At 41.8% G+C, this 27,687-nt stretch overlaps 1 protein-coding gene and 1 non-coding gene across 2 annotated transcripts in view; one reads left to right on the forward strand and one right to left on the reverse strand.

Moving 5' to 3' along the window:
• Positions 1-27,687, reverse strand: part of fa2h (fatty acid 2-hydroxylase) — a 49,197-nt gene that overhangs the window by 5,764 nt on the left and 15,746 nt on the right. The window contains exon 2 of the mRNA XM_042111433.1: positions 10,130-10,219. Coding sequence (XP_041967367.1) covers positions 10,130-10,219 — 90 coding nt within the window. The remainder of the gene's footprint in view (positions 1-10,129; positions 10,220-27,687) is intronic.
• Positions 24,155-24,269, forward strand: LOC121724723. Its single transcript, XR_006035274.1, has one exon. It is a non-coding gene; the product is annotated as a U5 spliceosomal RNA (small nuclear RNA).

Genomic DNA, 27,687 nt, shown 5'->3' on the forward strand with positions numbered 1-27,687 from the left:
TGACACTGGCAGTTTCATTGACATAAATACCTGCTTTTGAGGAATGGACTATCCATTTTGAGCAAGTGACGTGCTTTTGAAGGTTATCCACTAGGTTTTGCAGTTTGCACTAATTGTTTTGAGAAATGCACTAACTGCTGTGCAAATGTTAATAGTGATGTGAGAAAAGCACCAAAGCGACTGAGAAAAACTGTAACTGGGTAAGAGAATGAGCAAGCTGAGAGAAGTGATTTATTTGAGAGAGAGAGAGAGAGAGAGAGGGAAAGAGAGAGAAAAGAGAGAGAGGGAGAGATGCATGGCATACCACAGTGTTATTATGGCTGCTGACAGCTTCATGAAAGGCATTCATTGCTTGATTTAATAGGAGAATAGGAGTTCTCTGAATCATCACTCAACAATCAACACATGCACATGCACACACACACACACGCACACGCACACACGCACACGCACACACACAGAGAATCTTTCTTAGGAGTGTGGCAAGGAGGGCGAGTTTCAGCAGAAATGTCCGGAGGTGGGACAGGAAAAGTGCTGGTGTTAGCCGCAGCACGATGGCCAAGCCCTAGTGACCTTTGACCCCTTCACCTTTATCCCTCCCGCACAAGAAATGCAAGGAAACAGTTCTTCAGCTCCACTCCAGAGTGGAACCATTAATGGGTGTTAATGACAGCAATCAGACTTGTTTTTGTTCTCTGTTCTGAAAAGAACACTTTTGACTACTCCACACCACACAGAGACTAGAGTTTCTAGAAAGTTCCTGTGAGGAACTTGGTTCTAGCTCATGTGTGCTTCCAGAGAATGAGCACACACATGTGCCAGTGTGTCTCTGCGATCCCCTGGGAACTTCGAAATGACACAGAGATTGTTTATAACACAGAGGTGACTGGACACCAGGGCAATCACCCCTCTCATGGGACCCAACCTCCTCTCCAAACTCTCACTCTTCCTGTCCTCCTTCCACCCCTCCTCGTTCTCTCTCTCTCTATATATTCCTCTGTCTCTCTCTCTCTCTCTTAGTACAGCGGCTAAGGCCAGATTTTTACCTGAATCGTTCAGTTTTTGCAGAAAGCACGAAACTTGGTACAGTTATAGTACTACCCCTAGTGATCAAAAATTTAAATGGATCCCGACACATAGTGGCCCCTATCTTGACTTCAAATATGGCCACCAAAATATGCCCTTTTTTTCTACATTTATAATGCTATGCTGCTTTTAACACATAATATGACGTCTATAGCCATCTTTCAGCATTATGAAATATATAATGAGACAATCATGCATAATTAAAATGGCAGACATGTTGGATTTTAAAGAAGTAGCCATACATTCTGACACTGAGTCAAAAACTGGGGTGTGTTTAGGCTATGTGTGAAGTTTCGACTGTGTGACTAAACCCTGCACTTGCCTGGGCTCAATCCTTCTAATTTGCCCCCTAGAGGCTGACATGCTAGCAAGGAGGCTAAAACCCATGGATGCTAGCGTCTGTCAAGTCTCTTAAAGAAACATATGCACCCAGTCATAGTTAGATAAATTAGTATATAACCCAGTCCAACACATCCTACTGTTAGCCTAATTCAATTGAGGTGGGTGGGGACAATTAGCATATGCCAATTTAAGGCTTATAGTGATTGTTTGAAAAGGTCAATTTTGTTTTATTGTAGTTTAACATTTTGCATCCCATAAAATGATTATGCCTGTCAATGAAGCTAATTTAAATACGTAATACCTTATGAGTTTAGCTCCCTCCTGACACATTAGGGCTCATGCTAGTCAGTGAACCAGCACTTTTAGGACACTTGCTAGTGCGTTCAGCGCCCAGTCCTTGGGTGTGCTTTGTGGTGGAAACACCAAAAGCTCAATACAAGTTGAGGTTGTTCTGATATAGTCCAAGTCCAAGACTTGAGGACCACTTTCTCCAAAACAAGAAAGGAAGAAGGGAAATAGGTCTGTAAAAACAGGAATGGTTTTAGAGGTGGTGGCAAATGATAACTTTTTCCATCTTTATCCTCCTTGCAGGCACGCGGGAACATATTTTTAACCAGGGGTGCTGAATAACAAAATAATGGATGTCCGACGATTTCTCCCCTAGCATGATATGATTCGAATTTAGACAGCTAAATACGCCATTTCAGCGTCGTGTATGAGTAGATCCTCTGGTAGACCTAAGAGCGAGAACAGCCACATTCCACTGCAACTATGCGCAGCACTTGCCACTCCGACTCATCAATAAAAACTGCGCGCGCACACACCAAACCCATAGAAGCGCACTTGACTTTACATCATTAAACTATTTCAGTATATTGCTTTTCTGATTGTCAAAACCACACCAGATATGTTTGGCTTGAAAATATAATTAGACTGCAATGACCTACAATGGCAAACAATTTCTGAGTAGCCTAACTTTGCGTCTCCATTCCACAGCAAAAGTGTCCTAACCACCAATTAGGCCTACAGCGGTTTCTATCTGAGCGATTCCAATAGTGAAAGGATTTCAGTGTCATATTTCGGTGGCACTAGCTAAGCTGTCGTGGAACTCGAGATGACATGTCTACTGATAGGCAACAGGTCTCACCAACACGAAATTTGTGGATTTGGGCTAGATCAGCCACATTGCCTGACACTAACAGAAACTGAGCCGTACGTGAGGTCGTGGGCTTGCCAAAGACTAATTGCAAAAGATGCATCCTACCTCATTTGTTGTCGTTTGGTATTCGAAATTGGGCATTTCACAATCCAACGATATATCCAAAGTGCGAACTAGTTGGTGATGGTATATGGAAACTGGCAGTAGGCTATGCATGCTACACGGAGTTCTAACAGGTGCATGGCCTAATAAGCAAGCAAGATATAACCCACGATCGCCATGGTTTCGTTATCAATTCGTGTTTGTGGTAATGACAGCAACAATAAAACCATCTTGATCTTCATCATTTTTGACAGATCAGCAGCCTCTGGATGTTCATATGCATAGTTAGCCTACCTTTAGTTTGCATTTACATTTTAAACACTGAATCTACTGTCTTTACTGCCTGGAGAGAAAAAAATCCTGTATTCTTTTCTGTAGCATAATATTCTTTTCTCGAAGTCAACTAGCCTGCTTGCAACGTCTCTCCTCAGCGAGTCACGTCACTTTCACTTCTATAGCTAGACTATAACGTTTAATCTTGACTATGGATAGCTATATTCAAAGCTATCCAAAACCTTTTTTGCTATTTGCCTATTTGACAACAAATATAATGACAAACTGCGAATTTGTAGGCCTATTGACAAAAAGCAAGGGGTGCTGCAGCACCCTCAGCACCCACCTTCCCGCGCCCTTGCCTCCTTCACTGATTTTTCACTAGTTTCACATTTGGCTACGGTCAGTGTCACTACTGGTAGCATAAGCCAGTACCTGGAGCCTACAAATGTTGCACAGGTAGTCCAACTCCTCCAGAATGGCACACCAAACGTTCCATTGCTAGAAGGATTGCTGTGTCTCCCAGCGCAGTCTCAAGAGCATGTTGGAGATTCCAAGAGACAGTTGCTCTAGAAGAGCTGGGCAGGATGGTAGAGGGTCCTTAACCCAGTAGCAGGACCAGTATCTGCTCCTTTGTGCAACAACAAACAGTAGGAGCCCTGCCAGAGCCCTACAAAATGACCCTTCTCCTGGCCGCTGGTGTGAATGTCTCTGACCTGTCAGACTTCATGAAGGTGGCCTGAGGGCCCGATGGCCTCTGGAAGGACCTATGCTCACTGCCCAGCACCGTGCAGCTCAATTGGCATTTGCCATAGAATACAAAATTGGCAGTTTCGCCATTGACGCCCTGTGCTTTTCTCTAATGATACCAGGTTCACCCTGAGCACATGTGAGGTCTAAAGATGTCTTGGAGAATGTAATGTTGCCTGCAACATCATTCAGCATGACTGGTTTGGTGGTGGGCCAGTGATGGTCTGAGGAGGGATATCCTTGGAAGGACGCACACACCTCTACGGGCAAGACAACTGCACCCTCACTGCTCTTAGGCATCAGGATGAAAACTTCAGACCCATTGTCTGACCCTGTATTGGGGCAGTGGGCCCTGGGTTCCTCCTGGTGGACAACAATGGCTGGACACATGTAGCGAGAATGTGCAGGCAGTTCCTGGAGGATGAAGGCATTAATACCATTGACTGTCCCCCCACACTCCCCTGACTTAAATCCGATTGAACACCTCTGGGACATTATATTTTGGTCCATCCAACACCGCCAGGTTGCAACACTGACTGTCAAGGAGCTCAGTAATGGCCATGTCCACATCTGGGATAAGATACCCCAGGACACCATCTGCTGTTTCATTAAAGGAGAATTCCGGTGTGATATTGACCTAAAGTGTATCGAAACATGATACCGAGTGTGAACGTATGTCTCATAGCCCATCTCGGCTTGTCCCCTGCACTCCAAAATCTGGCGCTAGTTAGCCGATGCTACCAACATCTTTTTCAATAGTGGTGCTTCGGCATCGGGCTAGCCATGCAAATAAATCACTGTTTTACACCCATTTACGAGGCTCAATGTATCTCCACACTTCATTGGTAGACTTCCGAGGGCCCTGACATTTAAAACGAGACATTGAGAACTTTGAAAAAGCACTGGTAGTTTACTTACAAGACGATTTATACAGACAGTATCTTCACGAAGTTTAGCGTTTGCAGCCATCTTGAATTTAGTCACGATAAGTCGAGCAACGAGTAAGAATGAACAGCTATGATAAGGGATCAGATTCCAAAAATAATTCAGTGGAAATGCATGGATTCCAGTTGCTGCTACTGTCCATGCATTTCCACTGAATTATTTACTATATACTATAATATTATTATCAGTTTGTAAAGGTTAGGCAAAGTAAGAAGTAACCATATGAATCCCTGATCAATGTGATTGGTTAGGCTGGATTCCCTGATCAATGTGATTGGTTAGGCTGGACCAACGATTTCAAAATGAACACAAAGTCTGTGTCCGTTATGATATACAGTAGGGTTGGAAACGTTTCCCAATTATGAGAGGCCAGACTCTCTTCACATAGTGAAACAAAGTAGCGAGTCTGGTTAAACAAGGCTACATCCCTCAGTGATCACTAGTCAATGATAAATGACAACTGGAATTTCCCCTTGGGGATCAATAAAGTAAGTAAGTAAGTAAGTAAGTAAGTAAGTAAGTACGGTAAGTATCGATCTATCGATCTATCTATCTATCTATCTATCTATCTATCTATCTAATACTGTACTATGATAGCTGAACTTGCCAAATTTGCTTATAAGCAGGACTGTGGAACAGAGGATGCTGTCATGATTATGTTATTTCTAAACATTTAGAGACACCCAAAATATATGCAAGAGCTCTCTTTCTAGACTTTTTGTCCGTTGTATTGTTTTAATACAATACAAACTAATCTTCTGGTGTCCAGTAGTCCAGTGCCAACTGATCCCTCTCTGATTTACACTATTACAGTAGTATACTTCCTTTTCCACTGACAAAGTTTAGTTTATAAAAGTGAACAAAACTCTCTCATCTGCTGTCATGACCGATGTGGGAGTCTCCTTTCTCTGCCCTCTTAAATCTTTTGGGGCGAACAGACAAATAGTTTTTTAACTCTTTAATTATGAACATTTTACAGTATTGCAACATCATATGGTCAGTCTGTCCACTATTTGAAAAGACAAACTGTCCCATCAAATAAAAATCTGCTCAAAGATTGTAGGTCTGTTCAGAACCCCTATGAATCAGCCAACAAATCAAGACTGGCTACGACATTGTCTCCAATCCAAATCATGCTTTAAATAGTGACTTTAAATTGATACCATCAAACTGCAGATGCAGAAGTCTCACCATATAATGTTTATCTCCCTCTCTCATAGGGTGAATTCACAGAATGCATACCGCATAGATCTTAGCTTTAGAATGCACAGGGTGAATTCACTTACTAATATTAATTTCTATACAAACCAAGATTCCTAAAGAAACGTGAGAAAGGTTGGAAATAGGCACCCACCAGCCCAGCACTAAACTCCGAGCGTGGTAAACAAAAACGGATATTTCAGGCAGTAAAAGCCCCGGTAAGAACCAAACTAGATTTTGTTCAAATCTACACACCTATGGCTACTGAAAAATGTAACATTCATTTATTAAATGTTATTTTGAAGTATTAAAAAACATTGTTGTTTTAGAATTTTCGAAAAGAAAGGGTTGGTAATTGGTGGTTTTATGATATGTCAATTCTTTCAAGGGGCCAGGTTCCCCAGAGCAACTCAGGGTTAAGTGCCTTGCTCAAGGGCACAACTATACTACGACAACCCGCCTGCTACCACCACCTTTCTCTCTCTCTCTCTCTCTCTCTCTCTCTCTATCTCACTCTCTCTTTCACTCTATCTCTCTCTCTCTTTCTTGCTCTCTCTCAATCTCGCTCTCTCTTTCTCTATCTCTCTCTCATTCTCAATTCAATTCAAATTAGCTTTATTGGCATGACAAAAAACATTGTGTTGCCAAAGCTTACACATGTGGTATAATTGTACAATTGTTCTCTCTCTCTCTCCCTCTCTCTCTCTCTCTCTCTCTCTCTCTCTCTCTCTCTCTCTCTATCTGTCTGCTTCTCTCTCTCTCTCTGGATCAACAGAAGCCCTATCCACCAAAGCATTCCCTCAGGGGGATGGAGCTATACATCCGATTGACATGGTATTTCAAAACATTTTGTCATTCACCTTAACTTCAGAGTAATATTGTAGTAAAATCAGAGTTTCTGCTTTGAGAAGCTTTTTATTTGGACCATAAATTCTCCAGTCTTAACCGAAGTAAACCTTCTCAGTGGGACAAAGGTAAGTGTCCACGTGGGGTTTGTACACATGATTACAGTGGGAAGCTATTTCCCAAGACAATAAAAGATTTATGATCTGATCATATTTGATCCTTTGTAATCAACAAAACGTGCACACCTGTACTGAACGTGAATGTACAACCTGGCCTCTCAATTGAAACTAGAAAAGCATTTCCTGAAGGAAATACAGTGCATGAAAATGCAAAAAATATGATATTGATATCATACAGAGTACGATATCATACAGAGTAAAAACAAACTATATTGGTTGCTTGGTAGATGAGGTTTAATATAGTTGGAATGACTATGAATGAATGAAACAGTTAAATAGGTAGATAGTTTAAGGTTAAATTATTTAGGTAGATAGTTGACGATAACTGACAGTTGGAATGGCTCTAATGTTTTCTAGCAGTTATGCTAACTATGTTAACAAGGATAATAATGCTAACCAAGTTACTTAACTTAGTTAATTTAGCTAATGTTTTCTAGCAGTTTTTTAAATGCTAATGCTGTTAACTATGTTAACAATGCTAACTATGTGACTTAGCTAATAATTTATAACAGTTATGCTAAAATATTAAGAATGCATGTGACTTAGCAATTCATTTTTAGCAGTTATACTAACAATGCTAACTATGCTAACCATGTGACTTAGCTATTCATTTTTAGCAGTTATACTAACAATGTTAACTATGCTAACCATATTACTTAGTTAACTTAGCTAATGTTTTCTAATAGTTTAGTCAAAAATGATAACTATGCTAACAATGCTAACTAGCATGCTAACAATGTTAACTATGCTAACCATGTGACTTAGCTAACTTAGCTTATCATTTTTAGTAGTTATGCTAACGATGCTAACTAGCATGCTAACAATGTTAAATGCTAACCATGTGACTTAGCTAACCTAACTAATCATTTTTAGCAGTTATGCTAACTATGCTAACTAACATGCTAACCATAGCTAATAATTTTTAGCATAATAATTGCTTAACGGCCGTATTATGATGTCACAATCGGCAATGTTAAGTCTATGGGGATTTTTAAAAAGTTTTTCTTTAATAGTTTAAAAAGTATAAAAGTTTCAAAGTTGAAAAGACATAGCAGCTTGGTCCGTTTGAAGACCTACGTTACAAAGTTTGAATGAAGTTTCTAAGTTAAACTGTTCAAGAGAAATTGCGTACGGAAAAAGTGGTAAGCGGAAGAAGAAGTTGTTGAAGTTTCAACACTCTCTCAATTCAATTCAATTCAATTCAATTCAAATGGTGCTTTATTGGCATGACAAATATGACACTTGTATTGCCAAAGCAATTGTTACATAAAAGTACAGTATCAGGATCTAAGCAATTATACAGGTATAGACAAGGGATAGGGGTACATGGACAAAGTGTAAAGAACAATTTTTTTTTTGTCTGTGTCTGAGTACAACATATCAAGTTCAAGTTCTGAGTGACTCAACATAGGCAACAAACTTACAGACATACAATACATTAGGGCACAAATCTAAAGTGGACTGCGTAGAAACTTCAAGTATGGTATAGTATATACAACATGGGGGGACTGTGTTGAGTTAGTGTATGTGGCTGTGGCTGTGAGAGAGGGGTGCATGTGTGTGTGTGTGTGTGTGTGTGTGTCTGTGTGTGTCACATGTACATGCATACAAAAATCACTCAGTGTCTCTCAGCTGGTGACAGGCAAGGACATATTGGGCAGCAGTAATACAGCTGTCTGTGTCTTCTCCCAATAGGTATAGTATTTTATTCGGGTTTGGTAGGTCATAGAAATCAGGGATTTTTTCTTTCATTTTTGGGAAGTATTTATTGCGAATTGATTCAAATTTTGGGCATTCAGTTAAAAAGTGTAATTCGGTTTCAACAACATCATCTCTGCACTGCTGGAATAGACGCTCGTCTTTTGGAAGCCATGTCTTTTTGTGTCTTCCTGTTTCTATGGCTAAACGGTGTTCACTGAGTCTGTATTTCGTTAGTATGCATCTCAAATTTGTCTCTTTTATTTTTGTTAGGTAATGTGCAAGTGTATATTTCCTGTTTAGGGTCAGATAGCATTGCATTTTGCTTTGGGATTGTGTTTTAGATTGCCAATATTCGTCATAAATGTCTTTTAGGTTTTGGGGGGTTTGGTTAATCCAAACATTTTGTGTGGATGTGGCCTGGTATTTGGCCTTTAAAGTGTTGGATGTCTCTGGAGGAGGGTGACTGAAGACTAGGTTGGTAGGGGAGTTATCTTTGCTCAACTCTTGGTGTTTCAACACTCTCTCTCTCTCTTTCTCTCTCCATCCTTAACACACTTTCTTTCTCTCCATCCTCAACGCACTCTCTCCATCCTCAACACACACTCTCTCTCTCCATCCTCAACACACTCTCTCTCTCTCCCTCAATCCTCAACACACACTCTCAACACACTCTCTCTCTCCATCCTCAACACACTTTCTTTCTCTCCATCCTCAACACACTCTCTCTCTCTCCATCCTCAACACACTCTCTCTCTCTCTCTCCATCCTCAACACACTCTCTCTCTCCATCTTCAACACACTCTCTCTCTCTCTCTCCATCCTCAACACTCTCTCTCTCTCCATCCTCAACACACTCTCTCCATCCTCAACACACTCTCTCTCTCCATCCTCAACACACTCTCTCCATCCTCAACACTCTCTCTCTCCATCCTCAACACACTCTCTCTCTCCATCCTCAACACACTCTCTCCATCCTCAACACACTCTCTCTCTCCATCCTCAACACACTCTCTCTCTCCATCCTCAACACACTCTCTCTCTCCATCCTCAACGCACTCTCTCTCCATCCTCAACACACACTCTCTCTCCATCCTCAACACACACTCTCTCCATCCTCAACACACACTCTCTCTCTCCATCATGCATGTTTCTGTTGCCGCTTCTCCTTCCACTACTATTCATTGCCAACATTCACTCTTAACACTCTCTCTCTCTCACACACACACACACACACACACGCACGCACGCACGCACGCACGCACGCACGCACGCACACACACAGGGGCAGCCGTAGCCTACTGGTTAGCGCTTCGGACTTGTAACCGGAGGGTTGCTGGTTCAAACCCCGAAGAAGGCATGGCTGAAGCAAGGCACCTAGGCACTTTGAGCTAGGCACCTAACCCCTCACTGCTCCCCGAGCGCCACTGTTGTGTTTCACTAATTCAAGGATTGGGATAAATGCAGAGACCAAATTTCCCTCACGATCAAAAGAGTATATATACACGAACACACGCACACACACACACACACACACACACACACTCACCGTCTCCAGGTCCACTTTGCTGCATTTGCTGATTCCTGTTGGCTCCTCCTCCACTGGGGGCTCTTTGACTTTCCTCCTTTGCCTGGGAGCCTGTGAACACACACACATGCATAAGCACAGGTAAGCTACACACACACACACAGTATGCAAACTCAGAAAAGCAAAACTCACAGCCACCACTGTACCATCAAAACAACAACCCTTGGCATGTGGTTTGTTTCTCTGAGAAAACACTCATCTCACTTCAAAACCACACAAAGTCTGATGCTTGAAGCACTGCAAATAGGAGAGATTTGGAGCTGTTACGGTTCCTCTTTGCGCTAAAAAGTTTTATGTAAACATACTACAGAGCTGGACTAGAGCAGGGTTGGCTCTTTCTCTGAAAAAGGTCTTTACTTTATGTAGTGGAAAATTATGCATTTACCACAGACACACACACAGTTTGACACACACCTATAGGTGAGGTATGAAGTGAAATATTAATCAGGCCTCTTGCCACATCGCCCCTCCTTCAAACTGAACAGCTCATCAGATTGCCTTCAGGAATCCGATACATCTCAGTAAAACACACACCTCCCACCTACCTCAAAATCAGTCTGGTAGGACCCTAATAATTCAAAAGACAAATGTGTGTAAACTGTGTGTGTGTGTGTGTGTGTGTGTGTGAGTATGTGTGTGTGGGTGGGTAGTTTTATAACAAACAACAGTGTGCCCCTGAAGAAAATTAAGACTGGAAAAGTGTCCTTTCTTTTTCAGTTCTCTATTTTTCTATGTATGAAGTTACTGTAACTGTGAATAGCACTATTGTTAAGCAGAAGAGCCTGATCAGCTGGAGACTTTGCTCACTGCCTTGCACAGACTGACTGAGGAAGTAATTTGTCCCCAGCGCCATTGAACTGTTCAATGCTTCACTTAAGGGAAGAGGAGAGATAGACTTCTCTGCATAGTCTGTCTGCCTCTTCACCCCCTCCATGTTTGGATACTGTCTGTCCACTAGCCACTTTTTACCACTGTCTTTCTGCCTCACTGTTTGCGTGCTATATTAGCACATTAGCACATATGCATAACACCTCCCTCCATGCCACAGCCGAACTGTGGCCACACTTATACCTTTTCTTAAAATAGTTATATATATATATAGACATATAGATATATAGACTTTATTCTTGCACTGTTGCACTTACTCATTTGCACTATCACCATGACCACTATCACCATTGCACTATCACCGTGACACTCACTCACACAGAGCACCTTACCTTACCTTACTATGCACAGAGAATCACAGGCTCAGTCATTGCAAGCGCCTCTTGATTGATTAATCACCATTATGTGGATACTGTTTTTAGAATTGATTTAGATTAAGTGTTAGTTAGTATAATTTGTATTTTAGTATATTTAGTATATTCTTTATCTTCTACTGTCCTTATTGCTTAGCTGTGTTTTTATATTATATACTTTTAATTACTCTTTCTGCTTTTAGTAAATGTGTGTGTGTTGTCTGTATGCTACTGAGACCTTGAATTTCCCCTGGGGAAAGTATCTATCTATCTATCTATCTATCTATCTATCTAATAACGTTAATGAAGGAAGTGGCTGAACTTCTCATTCACTCTCAGTTTTACACATTTATGGTGAAAATGCTATTTCAGAGGTCAACCTCCAATGCTTAGATTGTTTTGAATGGGTGGGGAGAGAGCACCACCTCTTCTCAATGTCTTGCGCATTGTTTTTTATAACTTACAAATGACAAACACTTGTGTCATGCTCTTAGCGCAGAGATTCTGTGGTGGCCTAGTTCTTTTGACGTTTTAGTTGTGGTCATGTCATTTGATCTGCTTTGTTAAACGGACAATGATATGTAAATAGATTTGGGCTGGGGTACAGTGATGAAATCTGCAGATCTAATCACAAGGTCAGCAATGAGACATTCAGGTAGACAGACAACCAGCATGTGTGTGCTGGCCCCAAATTATTCATGCTGCTAGTGTGTTGTGATTTTGAACATGCCATCTTGTGTCAGGGATCATTATCAGTCTCCGCAGTCATATTGTCAAATGTGATGAAACGGCTGTGGCTTTTGAAGTTGATAACTTTTACTATCTGATCTGACATCTCCTTTCAGTCTGCCATTTACTGCTTTGATTGTGGCGGGCCTACAGACGTCGCCCAACACCTTTGGGTGAACAAATCCGTTGCAGAATTGGCATGGATGCAGAAACAATCTTTGCTTTTGACACTCTGTGGTTCCGGAGGGTGATTTGTACTGAGAGAGACAATCTCGGCCACAGCTGACCCAATAGGGTGGTCAATTCTTTGAAACAAGCTTACGTCACTCACCACTCAAAACTCTGCACCATGTTGTTGGAGGTGCAACATATGCACTGTTTTAACGCTAGGGCTCTATATCTCATTACACTGTTACTTCCAGACAAGTTCTTTAGCAGGCTATACAATTGAAGCTTTGTGGACTGAAAGATAACTTACAGATTGACTGATGAGGTTGATTTGACCATCAGTTAAGTTTGAAACAGGCACCTTACTTTGGATAAATAATTGCAATATTTCATAGGAGTGATTAACGTTAAATAATCTAGGCTGGAGTAACTCAGCAACAGGCACCTCCGATGTATTTGCCGTTATAAAGATGTTAAAAAGCTATAGTTAAAAAAGTTACAGTTACCATTAAGGTAGCCAAGGTGCCAGAACAGAACACACCTGGATAATTATAAAAACTGTTCTTTCTTCTAATAAAACATGACAAAATACTTTTGTAACCCTTGAGCCAGCTCCTATCTACATGATCTCAATGGCGACCTTTTGCACCTTTTGTTTGCACCTCCAACAGCATGGCGTACCTGTTGCCCCCCACAAATGCCCAGATGTTTGTGTCAAAGTTTGTGGGCACAGCTGACGCCTCAGCGTAAACCCGCCGTAGCAAGTAATTCATGGTAACTCCACCGCACGTCTGACAACAAACGGGTGGTTCACACGAGAGGAGCAGTGGTGGAGCAGGGAAAAGAAAGACCACGGGAGCACACAGATGTTTGGGTTGCTTCACGTCATGTGAAAAGGGTGCGGAAACGACTAACGTTTTCGTAACGTTTGTAGGATTACATCTTCACCAGAGTCCATAAACTCTCACAGCTCAGAGACCTGTAGGACGGGCATCGTCACTAACCCTGAGTCAGGCATCAGTGGCGGCGTCTCCATGACAGACTCTGCTGTGCCCCCTTGTGTACCCAGCATGTGTGAAAACGTCTCCCACAGCACACAACGCCATGAGCTCGCAGGAATGGTTTAGATCTAAGTTCACCGGTGTCCACATATGCAGCTCATACTGCATTATTCTACTTTACTCGCACAAACAACTCTTATAAGTATATACAGTTGTGCTCATAAGTTTATGAAGCCATGCTAAAGTTGACTAAAAAGAGGAATAATAAAATCATCTTTTGTAAATTGATCTTAATGCCTTAATTAAAAAAAATGAGGAAAAATCCAACCTTTAAGGACACCAATTTTCTTTGTAAAACCAATAATGTATCGTAAATAAATAGATGAATGTTCTTCCTTAAAATACATGGGGCATAAGTATACACACCCCTATGTTAAATTCCCATAGAGGCAGGCAGATTTTTTTTTTTAAAGGCCAGTTATTTCATGGATCCAGGGTACTATGCATCCTGATAAAGTTCCCTTGGTCTTTGCCTCACATCATCACATACCCTTCACCATACCTAAAGATTGGCGTGGGATACTTTCCATAAGATCATCTCTCAATGCAAATCAAACCAGCTATTAGGCTAACTAAAATAAAACCATGCCAATCAAATTTATGAGAACAACTATATGCTAATAAACATATGAGCACAACTATATTCCTAGAAGGATTAGGAACCAGTAGGAACCGGTATAACCCCCTGAAGACACCTCTAACCACACTAACAATGCCACACGCCGCTTCTGAAGTAAGAGAAGAGGGGAAATCTACTTACGTAGCCTTGGCAGGGTCAAACAATGGAAACCTGCCAGCAGCAACACACAACACAACATATTTGATTTTTAAAACTAAACACATTCCGCTCTCTTTGTGGAAGAACAAATGAGGGAGGGGGGTGTGAACGCAACCAGGACGAGACGGACCTGATGGGCCAGATATTTAGGATGATCCGCCACTCACACACACACACACACATTTTAATTCTTTATTTAAATCCACAAATCATATTACAACAGACAGGATTCAAATATTTCAAGAGATAAGATAGGGCTTTGTCACTTAGTGGTATTCAGGGGTACAAAAAACATCTCCTGCGCCATACTGCAAGGCTGCCTATAACTGCAGATATGGAGCAAAACTTTGCTAGCTGTTTTGTTTTTCTGCTGAAGAGCACTGCCAGCCTTAACCCACTGAAAACAAGGTTGAGGGCATGCCCCAAGCTGCCAAAGATCAACACCACTAGCTTGCATTGATAGCCTAGGTCACATAGTTTTGTCCGTATGTATACCATTCTGGCATAATACGCGAATGTTTGTACATGGTCCCATTATCTGGAAGTACATCCTTAACAGTGCTAGCAATAAGGTCAACAATTCGGTCGTGGCGTGCAGTATAAAGTCCTTTGTACATAGTACAGCCATTAACAATATGGGCTACTGATTCGAGGTGATGGTCAGAGTCTGAGTGCATTATACAGTGTGGAGGGTGGATTGCAGGGTACCATAGTGCAAGGTTGTATTTGGTGGGTAACACCTGCAGTCTGGCTTTGGCAGTGAAACAGAGGATGTCCTCCCCAACAGCGGCATTTGTAAACATGGAGTGTGAGACAGAGTGGTCGACAAAGTGTAGGCATGCCAACTTTCCCTGCATTCTGAGTTCAGTCCAGTGTTGTTTGGTGTCTGTTTGTTTTATGTTAAGAAGAAATCTCCTTGCTGTTGTATTCTGTAATGTGTGTTGTGCCTCGTTGTGATATACATTAGCCTCTGCTGTTGCAGATGGGTCTGTACCGCACGGGCGGTGGTAGTGTAGTGGTTAAGGAGCTGGGCTAGCGTGCAGTAGCCTGAAAGTTGTTGGTTCAATTCCCGGCTTCCACCGTTGTGCCCTTGAGCAAGGCACTTAACCCCAAGTTGCTCCGGGGACAATGTGATCCCTTGTAATATAGCTGACATATGTAAGTCACTTTGGTCAAGATGTGTCTGCTAAATGTAATGTAACTGCATCAGATGCCTGTGGTGCTGTGTGTGAGTTGTGTTGTGTCCATTCCAGTTTGACTGACATTCTGTTGCACAGATCATTTAGGTCCGGCCAGTCTGATCGGACTCCAAAGCCTGCAGCTTGTGTGTCCAGTTTCCCGCTGCTTTTCCTCTTAAAGCCTAGGAAGCTGTCCTGGCCTGGTTTGGCCAGAGGGACCTTCCTCTTCCTGAGGTCCAGCAGGAGGGAAGCTCTGGCTAGCTCTCTGACAGTGGCATCGTCATTGTTGAGCATGCAGATGAGGTGTGTCAGCCTGGAGGCAGTGTATACCCATTCCACGTTTGGGACACCAACCCCCCCCCACCCACACACACACATGCATCACACAATGAGTCTGACATTGACTACATGTATTACATACATTCTGTATGACAATATTTATGGCAGTGTGATTTGGCATGTTGAGCTGAGAGAGTGAATGCTCTCTCTCTCTCTATCTGTAAGTGTGTGTGTGTGTGTGTGTGTGTGTGTGTGTGTGTGTGTGTGTGTGTGTGTGTGTGTGTCTGTGTGTGTGTGTGTGTGTGTGTGTACACCTGCATGTTTATGGCTCTTATGTTACTGTGCTGTTTAGTTGTGACCCTGAGTGCGTGTGTTTTAGTAGCAGACATGTGGACTCGAGTCACTTCATACTCAACTTGATAAAATCTGGCATGACTTGCGACTCGACTTGGACTTGATATTCACTCGAGACTTGACTTTGCCTCTTTCACTTGTAATGACTTGACATGTCTCGAGTCAATAACTAAATTTCCTGACCGTGGACCAGTCACCCCAGAGACGAAAAAAAAAAAACAAATAGCGGAGACAAGAAGGCAGAGCCTGGCTCGGTGATACAGAGACATAGAAACATGCAATTTGGCCATGGAAGCCTAGTCGAGAGCTGTCCGTCCGGGCTGCATGAGAAACTAAATAAATCACACACCATCACAGCCAAGATTGTCCTATTTTGCCACCCGACTAAGTGAATTGCGTTAATCACGCGATTAATTTTGAAATACGTAGCCCGTTACAAAATGTCAGCGTAATTAACGCATTGGGTTTCCCTATTAGGGGACTGCACGGACGTCACGTTCTGGGCGGTAACCCAACTGCATGGCCATGTTGGAGGCACTCGGCATAAAGAACTGAATGAAGTACAATGGAGTATTATGCACTTTGGATACCTTAAGTGATTATAACCATGTCTAAACAACAGAAAAGCTCATCAAAACGCATCCAAGATGCAAAGGCATATAGGGCAGGACTTGGACCACAAGAAAAGGCGCAATATTTCAAGAAATTGATGGTTTATTGGCAGTGCAGATCCATATGAGTTGGGTGAGGGAGAGGCAGTACCAAGTCCAGCCACAAGCGCCCCCCTTCCTCAGATGACTTCTGGCATTATTCTCCTTTCTCCCTAGCTTTTTTAATAACTTTTGGAAGTCAGTACCTACTCCAGATGTTTTTCTCGGTCTGACCTATTGGTACAACCTAAAACACGGCAATAATTAACCATTTGCTTACAAGCCTGAGAGTTTATTTTACTGTCTATGGAGTTAGCTGAAGATGGAGAGGAATCGTGAGGAGCTTGTAGGCGAAAAGTTTCAGTTTAAAAAGTTGCCTGATAAAAAGCACAGTGATCACACACTGTGTAGGGCACCAAGAGACAGAGGAGGGACCAACATTTTGCCAATAAATAGTAGCTTTACTGCAAACTGTTTTTCACTCTTGTTAGAGAATGTTTACAATGTCAAAATGCACCAAAAGATGCATTACATAAAGTTACATAAAGACTGTATTCCTATAAAAGGAATAGGAACCGGTAGGAACCGGTAGGAACCGGTTTAACCCCTGAAGGAACTCTAACCACACAAGGTTTAGTCTATTAATGGCAATATTAAGTGAAGAGTACCTGATGACTTGTTCAGGACTTTGGGACTTGGACTTGGACTCGACTTGGCTTTAATGTGACTTGGACTTGGACTCGACTTGGCTTTAATGTGACTTGGACTTGGACTCGATTTGGCTTTAATGTGACTTGGACTTGGACTCGACTTCCCCTTCTCTGTCTTTACTTGGGACTTGACTTGGACTTGACTGCTAAGACTTGGGACTTACTTGTGACTTGCAAAACAGTGACTTGGTCCCACCTCTGTTTAGTAGTGTGCATATTTATGACACTAAAGCCCTTTGTGCATGTGTGTGCGTGTGTGTGTGCGTGTGTGTGTGTGTGTGTGCGTGCGCTTCAGCTGAGTATAGCACTTTATGACCTAAATGGAAACACCCATCAGCCTACGTGCATCTGACCACCTCACACTATTTGCTCTGGACACACCTACACATCTACCCCTGAACACATACACACACACACACACAAACACACACATACACACACACACACACAAACACACACACACACACACACACACACACACACACACACACACACACACACAAATGTATGCATACATACAAAGACAGAAATATAAAGACTCTATGTTGTCAAGTCTGCGCAAAATATGCACCACACACACACACACACACACACACACACACAGATTTCAAACAACTGTTCAAAACAACTAACCAGTAAAATGACACTCTCGTGGGTGTTAGGTGGAAAAAACACAGGTAGCTATAGTATCTGGTAACCTTAGTGAAGAGTGGTAACTGGTTGTTATCGTTACAGTCTCCAGAGGGACTCATGCACTCCCAGCAAGAACACACAAAACTCACACACAACAGACACCACTCACACTGAAAACACACTGACTGGATATAAACCCAACCAGGGTATATACAGAAATTCTTAAGTTGAATTTAATACCTTTTTTAATACCTTCACAATATTGTTTAATACCAACACGACTTCGAGCTGCAACTAGCGGCAACCTTTCGAAATTCAGTGTTGGGGGTAACTAATTATAAAGTAACAGATTACTGTCATTTTTGTTACTTAACTTTCTGAGTAAGAAAGTGTAGCAATGCTTACAATTCAAATCAAGTATCTATTATTACAGTTACTGGATACTTTTTTCCTTGTTTGCTTCAATAAAAACACTGGCCTATACACAATTATTTGTTATTTAATCCTAACCCAAGATAAAAAAGTTATTTCATTGTTATGTGTAGGAAGACCACACACCACTTCTCCAGCACTACACTCTTTCTTTCACTATCATTCTATCTCAATCAAGACAAAATGACAAATGTCCCCTGGGGATCAATAAAGTATCTATCTATCTATCTATCACTGTCAGGCTGTTCACTGTCAGGCTGTTAAACTCTATCACTGTTTAACCTCTATTCTGTAGTCAAGGCAGGGGTAGCTCATTGCAAATAACCCCTTATAACATGTGCATATGTTTACATGTTATATTCTTGTTTTTTTGTTTACATGTTATATTCTTGTATTTTCATTTATTGTATTTTTACAGACGTTGTAATAAGCCTCTTGGCTGTTGCCAACTAGCCTAAGCCAGTCTTGAATCTCGAGTCCTCTAACCAAATGTCCGGAAAAAAAAAAAATCCCATGACATTGTCAATGGTAGCGAACTTTTGGCAACAAGTTTAGGCAGTAAGCCAGCCGTATATCCAGTTTGAGCATAGAGTTTGAGGGGGCGCTAAAAGTTTTTACCGCGAACGCACACTGACATATCGCTCAGGTCCTACTCGCACATATAATTAATATAATATAAATAAATTCATGTGAATTTTAGGAGATAGGCCTGCACCTAACACAAATGGAAAACATCATAGTTAGTGGTTCGAAAATGTAATACCTCATCAGATGACGTTTATTACTTTTTAATACTTTTAAATGGCCTTAAATTTGGCTAATTTCATTTACTACCTTTTAATACTTTTTACAACCCCGCGGACACCCTGCCAACACACACTACACTATGAACACACACGCCAAACACACATACTGAGGAATACACACTGATCACATACTAAATCAGGCAAAAGCATACACGACACACACCTTAGAAAAATAATCACATAATACTTTCTCAAACTGATCACATCACTTACAGCAGAAAATATGTAATGCTGGAGATACAAATGTTCACTTTTACCACTGTGCACTAAAGATGTCTTATCTCAGCCTTCTGATAAAAGGAGCGCCGAAAATAGAGGCACTTAAAACTGGACAAGGATATGTGATCACACTGAAACGTGTGTTGGTTAGGTTAGGAATTGGTGCTGTTTTTGAGACCGTAGTGGTGTTTCTGAATTCAATCCGTTTTTCTAAAGTTTTTAAAAGTGCTTTTCTAAATATACTATATAAATAAAAAAATAAATAAATAAAAAACAAGTCAGCATAAAGCAAGGTGGAAACTTAGTTTGAATTGTCCCACTCTAAACCCCTACAGCCTCGCCACCTCTCCCGCGCATGGGCGTCCAGTGAAGAGAACGCTCTGACTGTGAAGGTGTGAAACAGCCAGATCACCATCGACAACCCTCCTATGACCAGCACATACTCCCTGCCTAATTACGGCGGATCGCATGATTTCACTCTGGCCTGTGCTACACTGCAGAGACCAGGCACAAGGGAGGGAGAAAACAAGGGACCTCAGTAGAGGGGAACTGAAAATGACCCTGTCAGCTGCAAATCGCACAGTTTCTGTCACATTCACATTCAAGTGGTGAAATTGAGCTCTATTATGTGTGTGTGTGTGTGGGGGGGCATGTGTGTGTGTGTGTTTGTGTGTGTGTGAGAGAGATAGAGAGAGAGAGCGAGAGAGAGAGAGAGAGAGAGAGAGAGAGAGAGAGAGAGTGTGTGTATGTATGAGTGTGTTGTCTGAGTGTGTGTCCACCTGTGAGTAACTGACACACACACACACACACACACACACACACACACACATATTCAAGTACTATCAAGACAAATTCACACTGCTCCTTCTCGCTAAAGCACATGGCGGGTGAATGGTTAACACACACACACACACACACACACACACACATGTATGCATACATACATAGACAGAAATATAAAGACTCTATGTTGTCAAAATACACACACACACACACACACACACTTCAAACAACTGTTCAAAGCAACTAACCAGTAAAATGACACTCTCGTGGGTGTTGCAGGTGGAAAAAACACAGGTAGCTATAGTATCTGGTAACCTTAGTGAAGAGTGGTAACTGGTTGTTATCGTAGACAAACATCCCGCTTACTCCAGTCCAAACATGACCATCTGCATTAACCAATGACCTTTAACTGCAGCAAAAGGGCATTTGATTTGAGGCTGGGAGGATGCACTGCCCTCCATTCTCTGGGATCCCTTGACTCAAAGCACACTTTTGAGTCAGCATAAACCGCAAGGTGGAAACTTAGTTTGAACTGTCCCACTCTCAAAACCCCTACAGCCTCGCCACCTCTCCCGCGCATAGGCGTCCAGTGAAGAGAACGCTGTGACTGTGAAAGTGAGGTGAAACAGGCAGGTCACCATCAACAGTAATTGACACACACACACACACTCAAGTATTATCAAGACATTTCCAATTGAGCAAACACACATTTTGAATCTACCACAGTTGCAAGACACATTTACCAGTATTGTGATATGGAATCATTGAAATTTAATTAACTCATACTGTTGCTAAGGTGTAATAACCATTTCTTGGGCCAGAATTTAAGTCTCAATATCTTGTCCACGCCGTAACAAATGCATTGTAAGTGCTGGAATCAAACACTTATCCCAAAGAAAGGCACAAGAGTCTGGCAAAGGTCTATTCTATTGGCTGCTGTCTACCACAAAGCTATGACATTGCAGTCTGTGTTGGTTTTTGCTAATCAAATCCATGGCTTCAATGGATTGTACCTCTGTGTAATCTAAAACATGTGTACACACACACTCTGGGGAGCAATCTAGGCACTCCCTCACCACCCTCCAACACACGCTCATGTGCACACACACACACACACACACACACAAACACACAGCCTAATACACAGACACGAACAGTGAGAGAGATAGAGATATATGTAGGCTGTACAATATATTGAAACATTATGTATATATAAGAATACGGAGTGCATAAATACTCCTTTCAAACTCACCCTTCTTGACTGCTTCAATTAAGAAGTGTGTGTTTCCCAAGCACAAACCTAACTCGAAATCCAGCTTAACATAGGTGCGTGTTTTACCACCATAAACCGTCATCACACACCAGTTTGAGGTGGGAGTAAGAGAATCAATAAGCCCATTACACAGGGGATGCTTAGGTGGCCAGATGGCACTAGCCAGGTTTGGGATTTTGCCAGGACACCAGGGAACCCCTTACTCTTTCATACGCGTGTCATGGGATCTTTAATGACCTCAGTGAGTCAGGGCCTAGCCTAGTCCCCTCCATCATCAACAACAGCTTGGTCTCCATGGTAACGGAATGGACAGTGTGTGTAGTATGGGCGTGTCCGTTCACATTCCCCTCTCATCCACTTATCAGTTTAAGTGTTTCATGGTCTGTTAATCTAACTGATTGGCACTGTGTTCACATGGAGCAAACTTGCGACAGTGACTCCATAAAGTTGTTTTGATATAAAGTACATGTTGAAAATATGTTTCCTTTTTAGTGTTCAGTGGCACAGGGAATGGAAGCTCTGAATACACTTTGTTATTACCGTCCCTCCACAATAGATCAGATCAGATTGGTATATTATATCATTATTTTAAATACTTAAATACTTCTTTTGTGTCCTACACCATTTCACCAACTGAAATGTCTTGTTTTTTCCTTTATTCTTGTGTGGAAAAAGAAAAAAAAACTTGTCAATAAAATGATTCTGATTCTGATTCAGTAGCAGGCTTTCACTAACCTGACCCTAGCCAGATGAATTTCGCTCCGCCTAGCTCCACTCATCCATCTGGAACCGATCCATTGAAGTGTTGCTTCAGAAGGCTGGGCCTAATCAAAAAATGCTTGCATATGATTGAATAAGCCACTTGTCCGTCATCTATTGACGTGCTACTTCAACCACTCACATCGAAGCCAACCCGACTTTTTAGCCTACATAGCCTAGGCTATAGCCTATTTGTTACCGTTTCATCATGGCTTTTGCTGAGAAACAAATAGTTCGCAACAACACACGCTGAACTTGAATCAAACATTCTTTAGAACACAGCTGATCAACCGTCTGCTTTCACTTTTGAATGAAGTTCCAATCCTTGCGTAGTGATATGAAAGAATTGACTTAGAAGCACAAAGCTCATTTTCCTTGACAGTGGTCTGTTATACTTAGCAACGGTCTGTTATTCAGAATTAGCAGACCGCCGAACGTTGGGAAGGCCCATTCAAGTGAATGGAGCATTCTGCAGCACTATGAAGAGCCGTGTAATAACTTTCTTTGTTTAATTTGTGGCACACATGTTCCACACACTTGGGTTCCACACTGGGTTTCTCCAAACACTCCCTAGAATGTTAGTTCTCATTGGAACTGATATACTGTATGTTGACGTCTAGATAAAACCATGTTCAACTGGGACTCCACCCAGTAATTTCCAAAACATTATCGCAGCCATTAAATGACTGGACTGCTAGGTAACACGAGTCTCTTTGTCAGGCTACTAAACATTACAGGACAATCCTGGGCAGAGCTGACCCCAATCAAGATCCTAACTATTCAGTGTCTGTCACAGACTGAAAAGAGGGGGAGACAGTGTTTGAAATGGAAGGCATTGTTTTTGGCAGGTATTTCATACAAGCATTAGCCAGGCTTGTATGGAATGCTAAATTCATTTCATGTTTCATTGAGGAAGCCCTAAAATGACTCACACCATATGCCTTAGAGCTCACACAAGAACTCTAGTATACTAGCACACACCATATGACTTAGAGCTCACACAAGAACTCTAGTATACTAGCACACACCATATGCCTTAGGGCTCACACAAGAACTCTAGTATACTAGCACACACCATATGACTTAGGGCTCACACAAGAACTCTAGTATACTAGCACACACCATATGCCTTAGAGCTCACACACACACAAGTCCAAAACAATAAGAACACGTAGACATCGAGGTTTCACCACCTTTACCCCTTGATGTTTCAGATGGTCACACATACATGCACACACACACACACACACACACACACACACAAATGCACACGCACACACACACTTACAAACAAAAGACAAAGGTAGTTCACACCTCTCCCAGGAAACATATTCAGAGGATGTCAGTGTGTGTGTGTGTGGGGGGGGGGGGGGGGGGGTGCTCTCAACTATAGGTAGAGTCTGCAAGTTGCCGTGGTTTGTAGTATGAGCCTATCTACCAACTTCTAATGTCTCCTACAAACTTTATACTTATTTTCAGATACTGAGAATGAAAAAAAAAAACAATAAATAAACAAATAAAAATAAATCTGTACTCAGATTCTCAGTTTCTTTAATATGTGTTGCCCATTCCATTTTCAACTGTTTCAAAAAATACAGTCTGCATGTGCTATGTGACACAGGAGCTCACCTCAATGACCTTTTACACAGATGAGGTGACACATTGACCATTGCCATGTAAAATGAGGTGACACATTAACTACATAAGTGCTACTTTCAATCACTACAACCTCTGACACAGTAAGACCTTTTGACTTTTTAAAAGCATCAAAGCTGCCCTTAGCTTGGATCACTGCCCTGGTAGGCATATAGAGCCAAACATGGGACCATGACTCTTCACCTCAGGATATGTGTGCCTGGCACAGAAACTGCTTTATTTGAGGTTATTGTAGCAGAGTTGTAAACATGAGTGAGCAGAGTATAAACAATTATGAACACTCATGGTTCTCTTCATATCGTAGAAATCTTTCGCCTTTTACTAAAGATTTCCGTGGAAAGGACCACTAAGAGTTGATATGAATTTTTTGATGTCCCACCTTATGGTGGGGTCCATTAAGGCAGCCATGGCCTACTGGTTAGCACTTCGGACTTGTAACCGGAGGGTTGCCGGTTTGAACCCCGACCAGTAGGCACGGCTGAAGTGCCCTTGAGCAAGGCACCTAACCCCTCACTGCTCCCTGAGCGCCACTGTTGATGCAGGCAGCTCACTGCGCCGGGATTAGTGTGTGTTCACTGTGTGCTGAGTGTGTTTCACTAATTCACGGATTGGGATAAATGCAGAGACCAAATTTCCTTCACGGGATCAAAAGAGTATATATACTTAAACGGGTCACATGTCACACATCCTTTGCCCATGATACACCATTCACTGGACAGATTTAAGAATGATAGTGGACACTGCATGATGAGAAAACAGATTTTGGTCCCAGGTGTCATTAACTGGGAGGAAACAGGAAGGATCCTGTCATTTCTCCATGCACACAAAAACGCTTATTTCTCTCTAAGTCAATCCATAAATGAATATCTGTAGCCAAAGCTAAGTAGAGTTTATTTAAGCCAAATGCATTAACTGACTTTCCTATATACAGTAAACTGCAACCCATAGAACAGTATTTGTTGACCAGAATGTTTTTTTTTTCCTTTGAGATTGTTATGTGTTGCGTTTGTGTTCATATTCATTGAAAAGAGGAAACGGGAGACAGATGATGACACGGTACATGCTTGATAAGAATAAACAAAAAAGGTTGTTACATAAAGCCTAGCATAGCATACCGTGACGTGTTGAAACTGATTCTATCATATTTTCTGTTCATCTGTTATGTTGATAAACAGCAGTACCAAAAATATCTTATTTTCTGTAAGAGCCGGAAGATTCTACAGCAACTAAAGCATGCCTGATAGCAGCAGATAGTCAGCATTGCAGATTACTACCATCTCAATCCCGCATCTCTCATCAAGATTACTGCCATCTCAATTCCGCATCTCTCATCCAGAGCTCCTTTCTCTTGTCCGGAAGCTACTGGTTTCAACTCGGTTCACCAGTCACTGAAGACCTGCTCACCTCTGAGAAATCTCCTAAAAATGCCTTTTGTATTTGGAATGACTGTCGCAAGTGTGTGTGAACATTGTGTGTGAACATGAGTGTGGGTGTGTGAACTATTTTGTTCCATATGAAATAGTATGTGTGTGTGGAAAAACCTTTAAGGACATTAGTTCCTAGAGTTCATGGGGGTCAATGTGTACACAATGCCTCCTTAGAGCAAGACAATGCACACACACACACACACACACACACACACACAAGAAGGGGTGAATTGATGGAGAAAAGGAGTCAGGGAGAAGAGGAGCCAAGTCAGGACTGGTACCAGAGGAACAGAGAGAGAGAGAGAGAGAGAGAGAGAGAGAGAGAGAGAGAGAGAAGGGGTATGAGACCGTGTGCAGTTACACTCCACACACACACACACACACACAAACACACACAGTGTTAGGCAAATGTCTCTGTTCCGCTGGTACCAGTCATGATGTGTCAATGAAATGAATGAAATATAAGGAATTAGAATGTAGTCAGATTTTCAACAGAAAATACAAAATACTTTTGTGAAGAATGTTGGATAAACATTCCCATGCCCTTGCCTTCTACTGCTGGAGGGTTGAGCTAATGTTGCATTAATATGTCTTTATTTTGACAACAGACTAAAGGGACTAGATTAGACAAGATTGACTGATTGGTCTAAAACTTAAGAGTTGTAATGTTCAGCTTGTTTATTCACACACACCACACACACACACACACACACACACACACACACACACACACACACACACACACACACACACACACACACACACACACACACACACACACACACACTCTTCATCATGCAAGAGCTATTCAGCAGAAATCAACACACTGATTTGCAAGACAATCATCTACTTCATTTGTGCAAACGAACAGGAAAGCTACCCCTAACTACCCCTACTAATTCACCACATTGTGGTGTCAGTTTCACAGGATTTGACAATGAAAACCCCAGACATAAAGGGAAATGATTATCTGGAAAACCAGAATGAATAGGTTTAGGTTTTTTTGCGATTACTGTATTTAAAGGCACAATTTTGAAAACCGGGCCCGGTTTTTCACAATAAACACAACCCCACACCCAAGAAGTAGTACACCTCACTCTGAAATGGCAAAAAGGTGACACTACATTTCTAAATTTCTTAAATTTCTGTGTCTAAAGAAGGGAAGGGTGTTCACTGTGTGTAGTGTTGTGCGAAAAGCATGAGGCTGAAAATTAGGTTATAGTTACGCAGAATGCTGATCTGAGTTGAGGTTCTGCGGTTTGAATTTAAGGTTTCACTAACTTAAGTTTTATTCAGATTTCTGTGTATAAGCAACACATTTTCATGAGTCTGGAAACAATTTGTTGATATTTAATGTCAACATAATCATAACATAATATACATATAATACATAAAATACATATAATAATAATAATACAGCATTGTGTTCACTTTTCTTCCCATCCTCATTCATCATCATAATGGTCATCAGTTTAACTGCGGGATGCTGATAAACATTGACCTGAATGACCATTACAAAACCAGAGCTTCAGACTGACATCACCTAGCTTCCAACAGGTACACTTCCTCATTATCTCCCTGACTCTCTCTCTCTCTCTGCCTCCCTCACTCACACACACACACACACACACACACACACACACACACACACACACACACACACACACAAATAAGCTCACAATCTCCAGAGTACTCCCCCATGTCAATGGTTAACTGTTGCCTGGCGACGTCAAACAGATAGGACAGGACAGTGACCTAGCACACACACACACACATTCTACATAAGATAAAGAAGAGACCACTGAAAGGACTTGTCAGCTTTACAGTGGTCTTGAGGCTGTCCTATGCTGTTTTGTTGGTTAATGAGAAACCAGCTATGCAGTGTGTAAACCTCACTTTCTGACCACTAAACAGAGATGTAAAAGTCTGGCTTCAGAAAGTAAAAGTCCTGCCATGTATTGGTTCTACCTGTGCGCTTAGCACAGGTGATTTCACTAACTAGCTGATCTACCTGGCTTAAGAGTTGTGCTAAATGGTTGGAACAAAAATGTGGCATGACTTTTACATCTCTGCCACTAAAGGCCTCCGCACCTACTGTAGGTGCCAACGTGAGTGCTGCACACTCCGCTTTCAACATAATGCTACATTACATTCCATTGTTTTCAGTACAACCCCGCACACCAGCGTCGAATTTTTCTGCCGTGTCAATTACAATTCACTTCTATTATATCGACGCCGCACAAAAAAATCCATTGTTTATCAACATGTTTCAATAATCGGGTAAAAACTGATGTACATAGCAAGTGACAGTGCACTTATGTTGGCGCCTATATGTGGAGCATTTAAGACCACAGACGCCGGCACCCAGGGACTTTAGTCTTCT

This window comes from Alosa sapidissima, chromosome 11 (assembly GCF_018492685.1).
Source record: "Alosa sapidissima isolate fAloSap1 chromosome 11, fAloSap1.pri, whole genome shotgun sequence".
Taxonomy (NCBI): Eukaryota; Metazoa; Chordata; class Actinopteri; order Clupeiformes; family Clupeidae; genus Alosa; species Alosa sapidissima.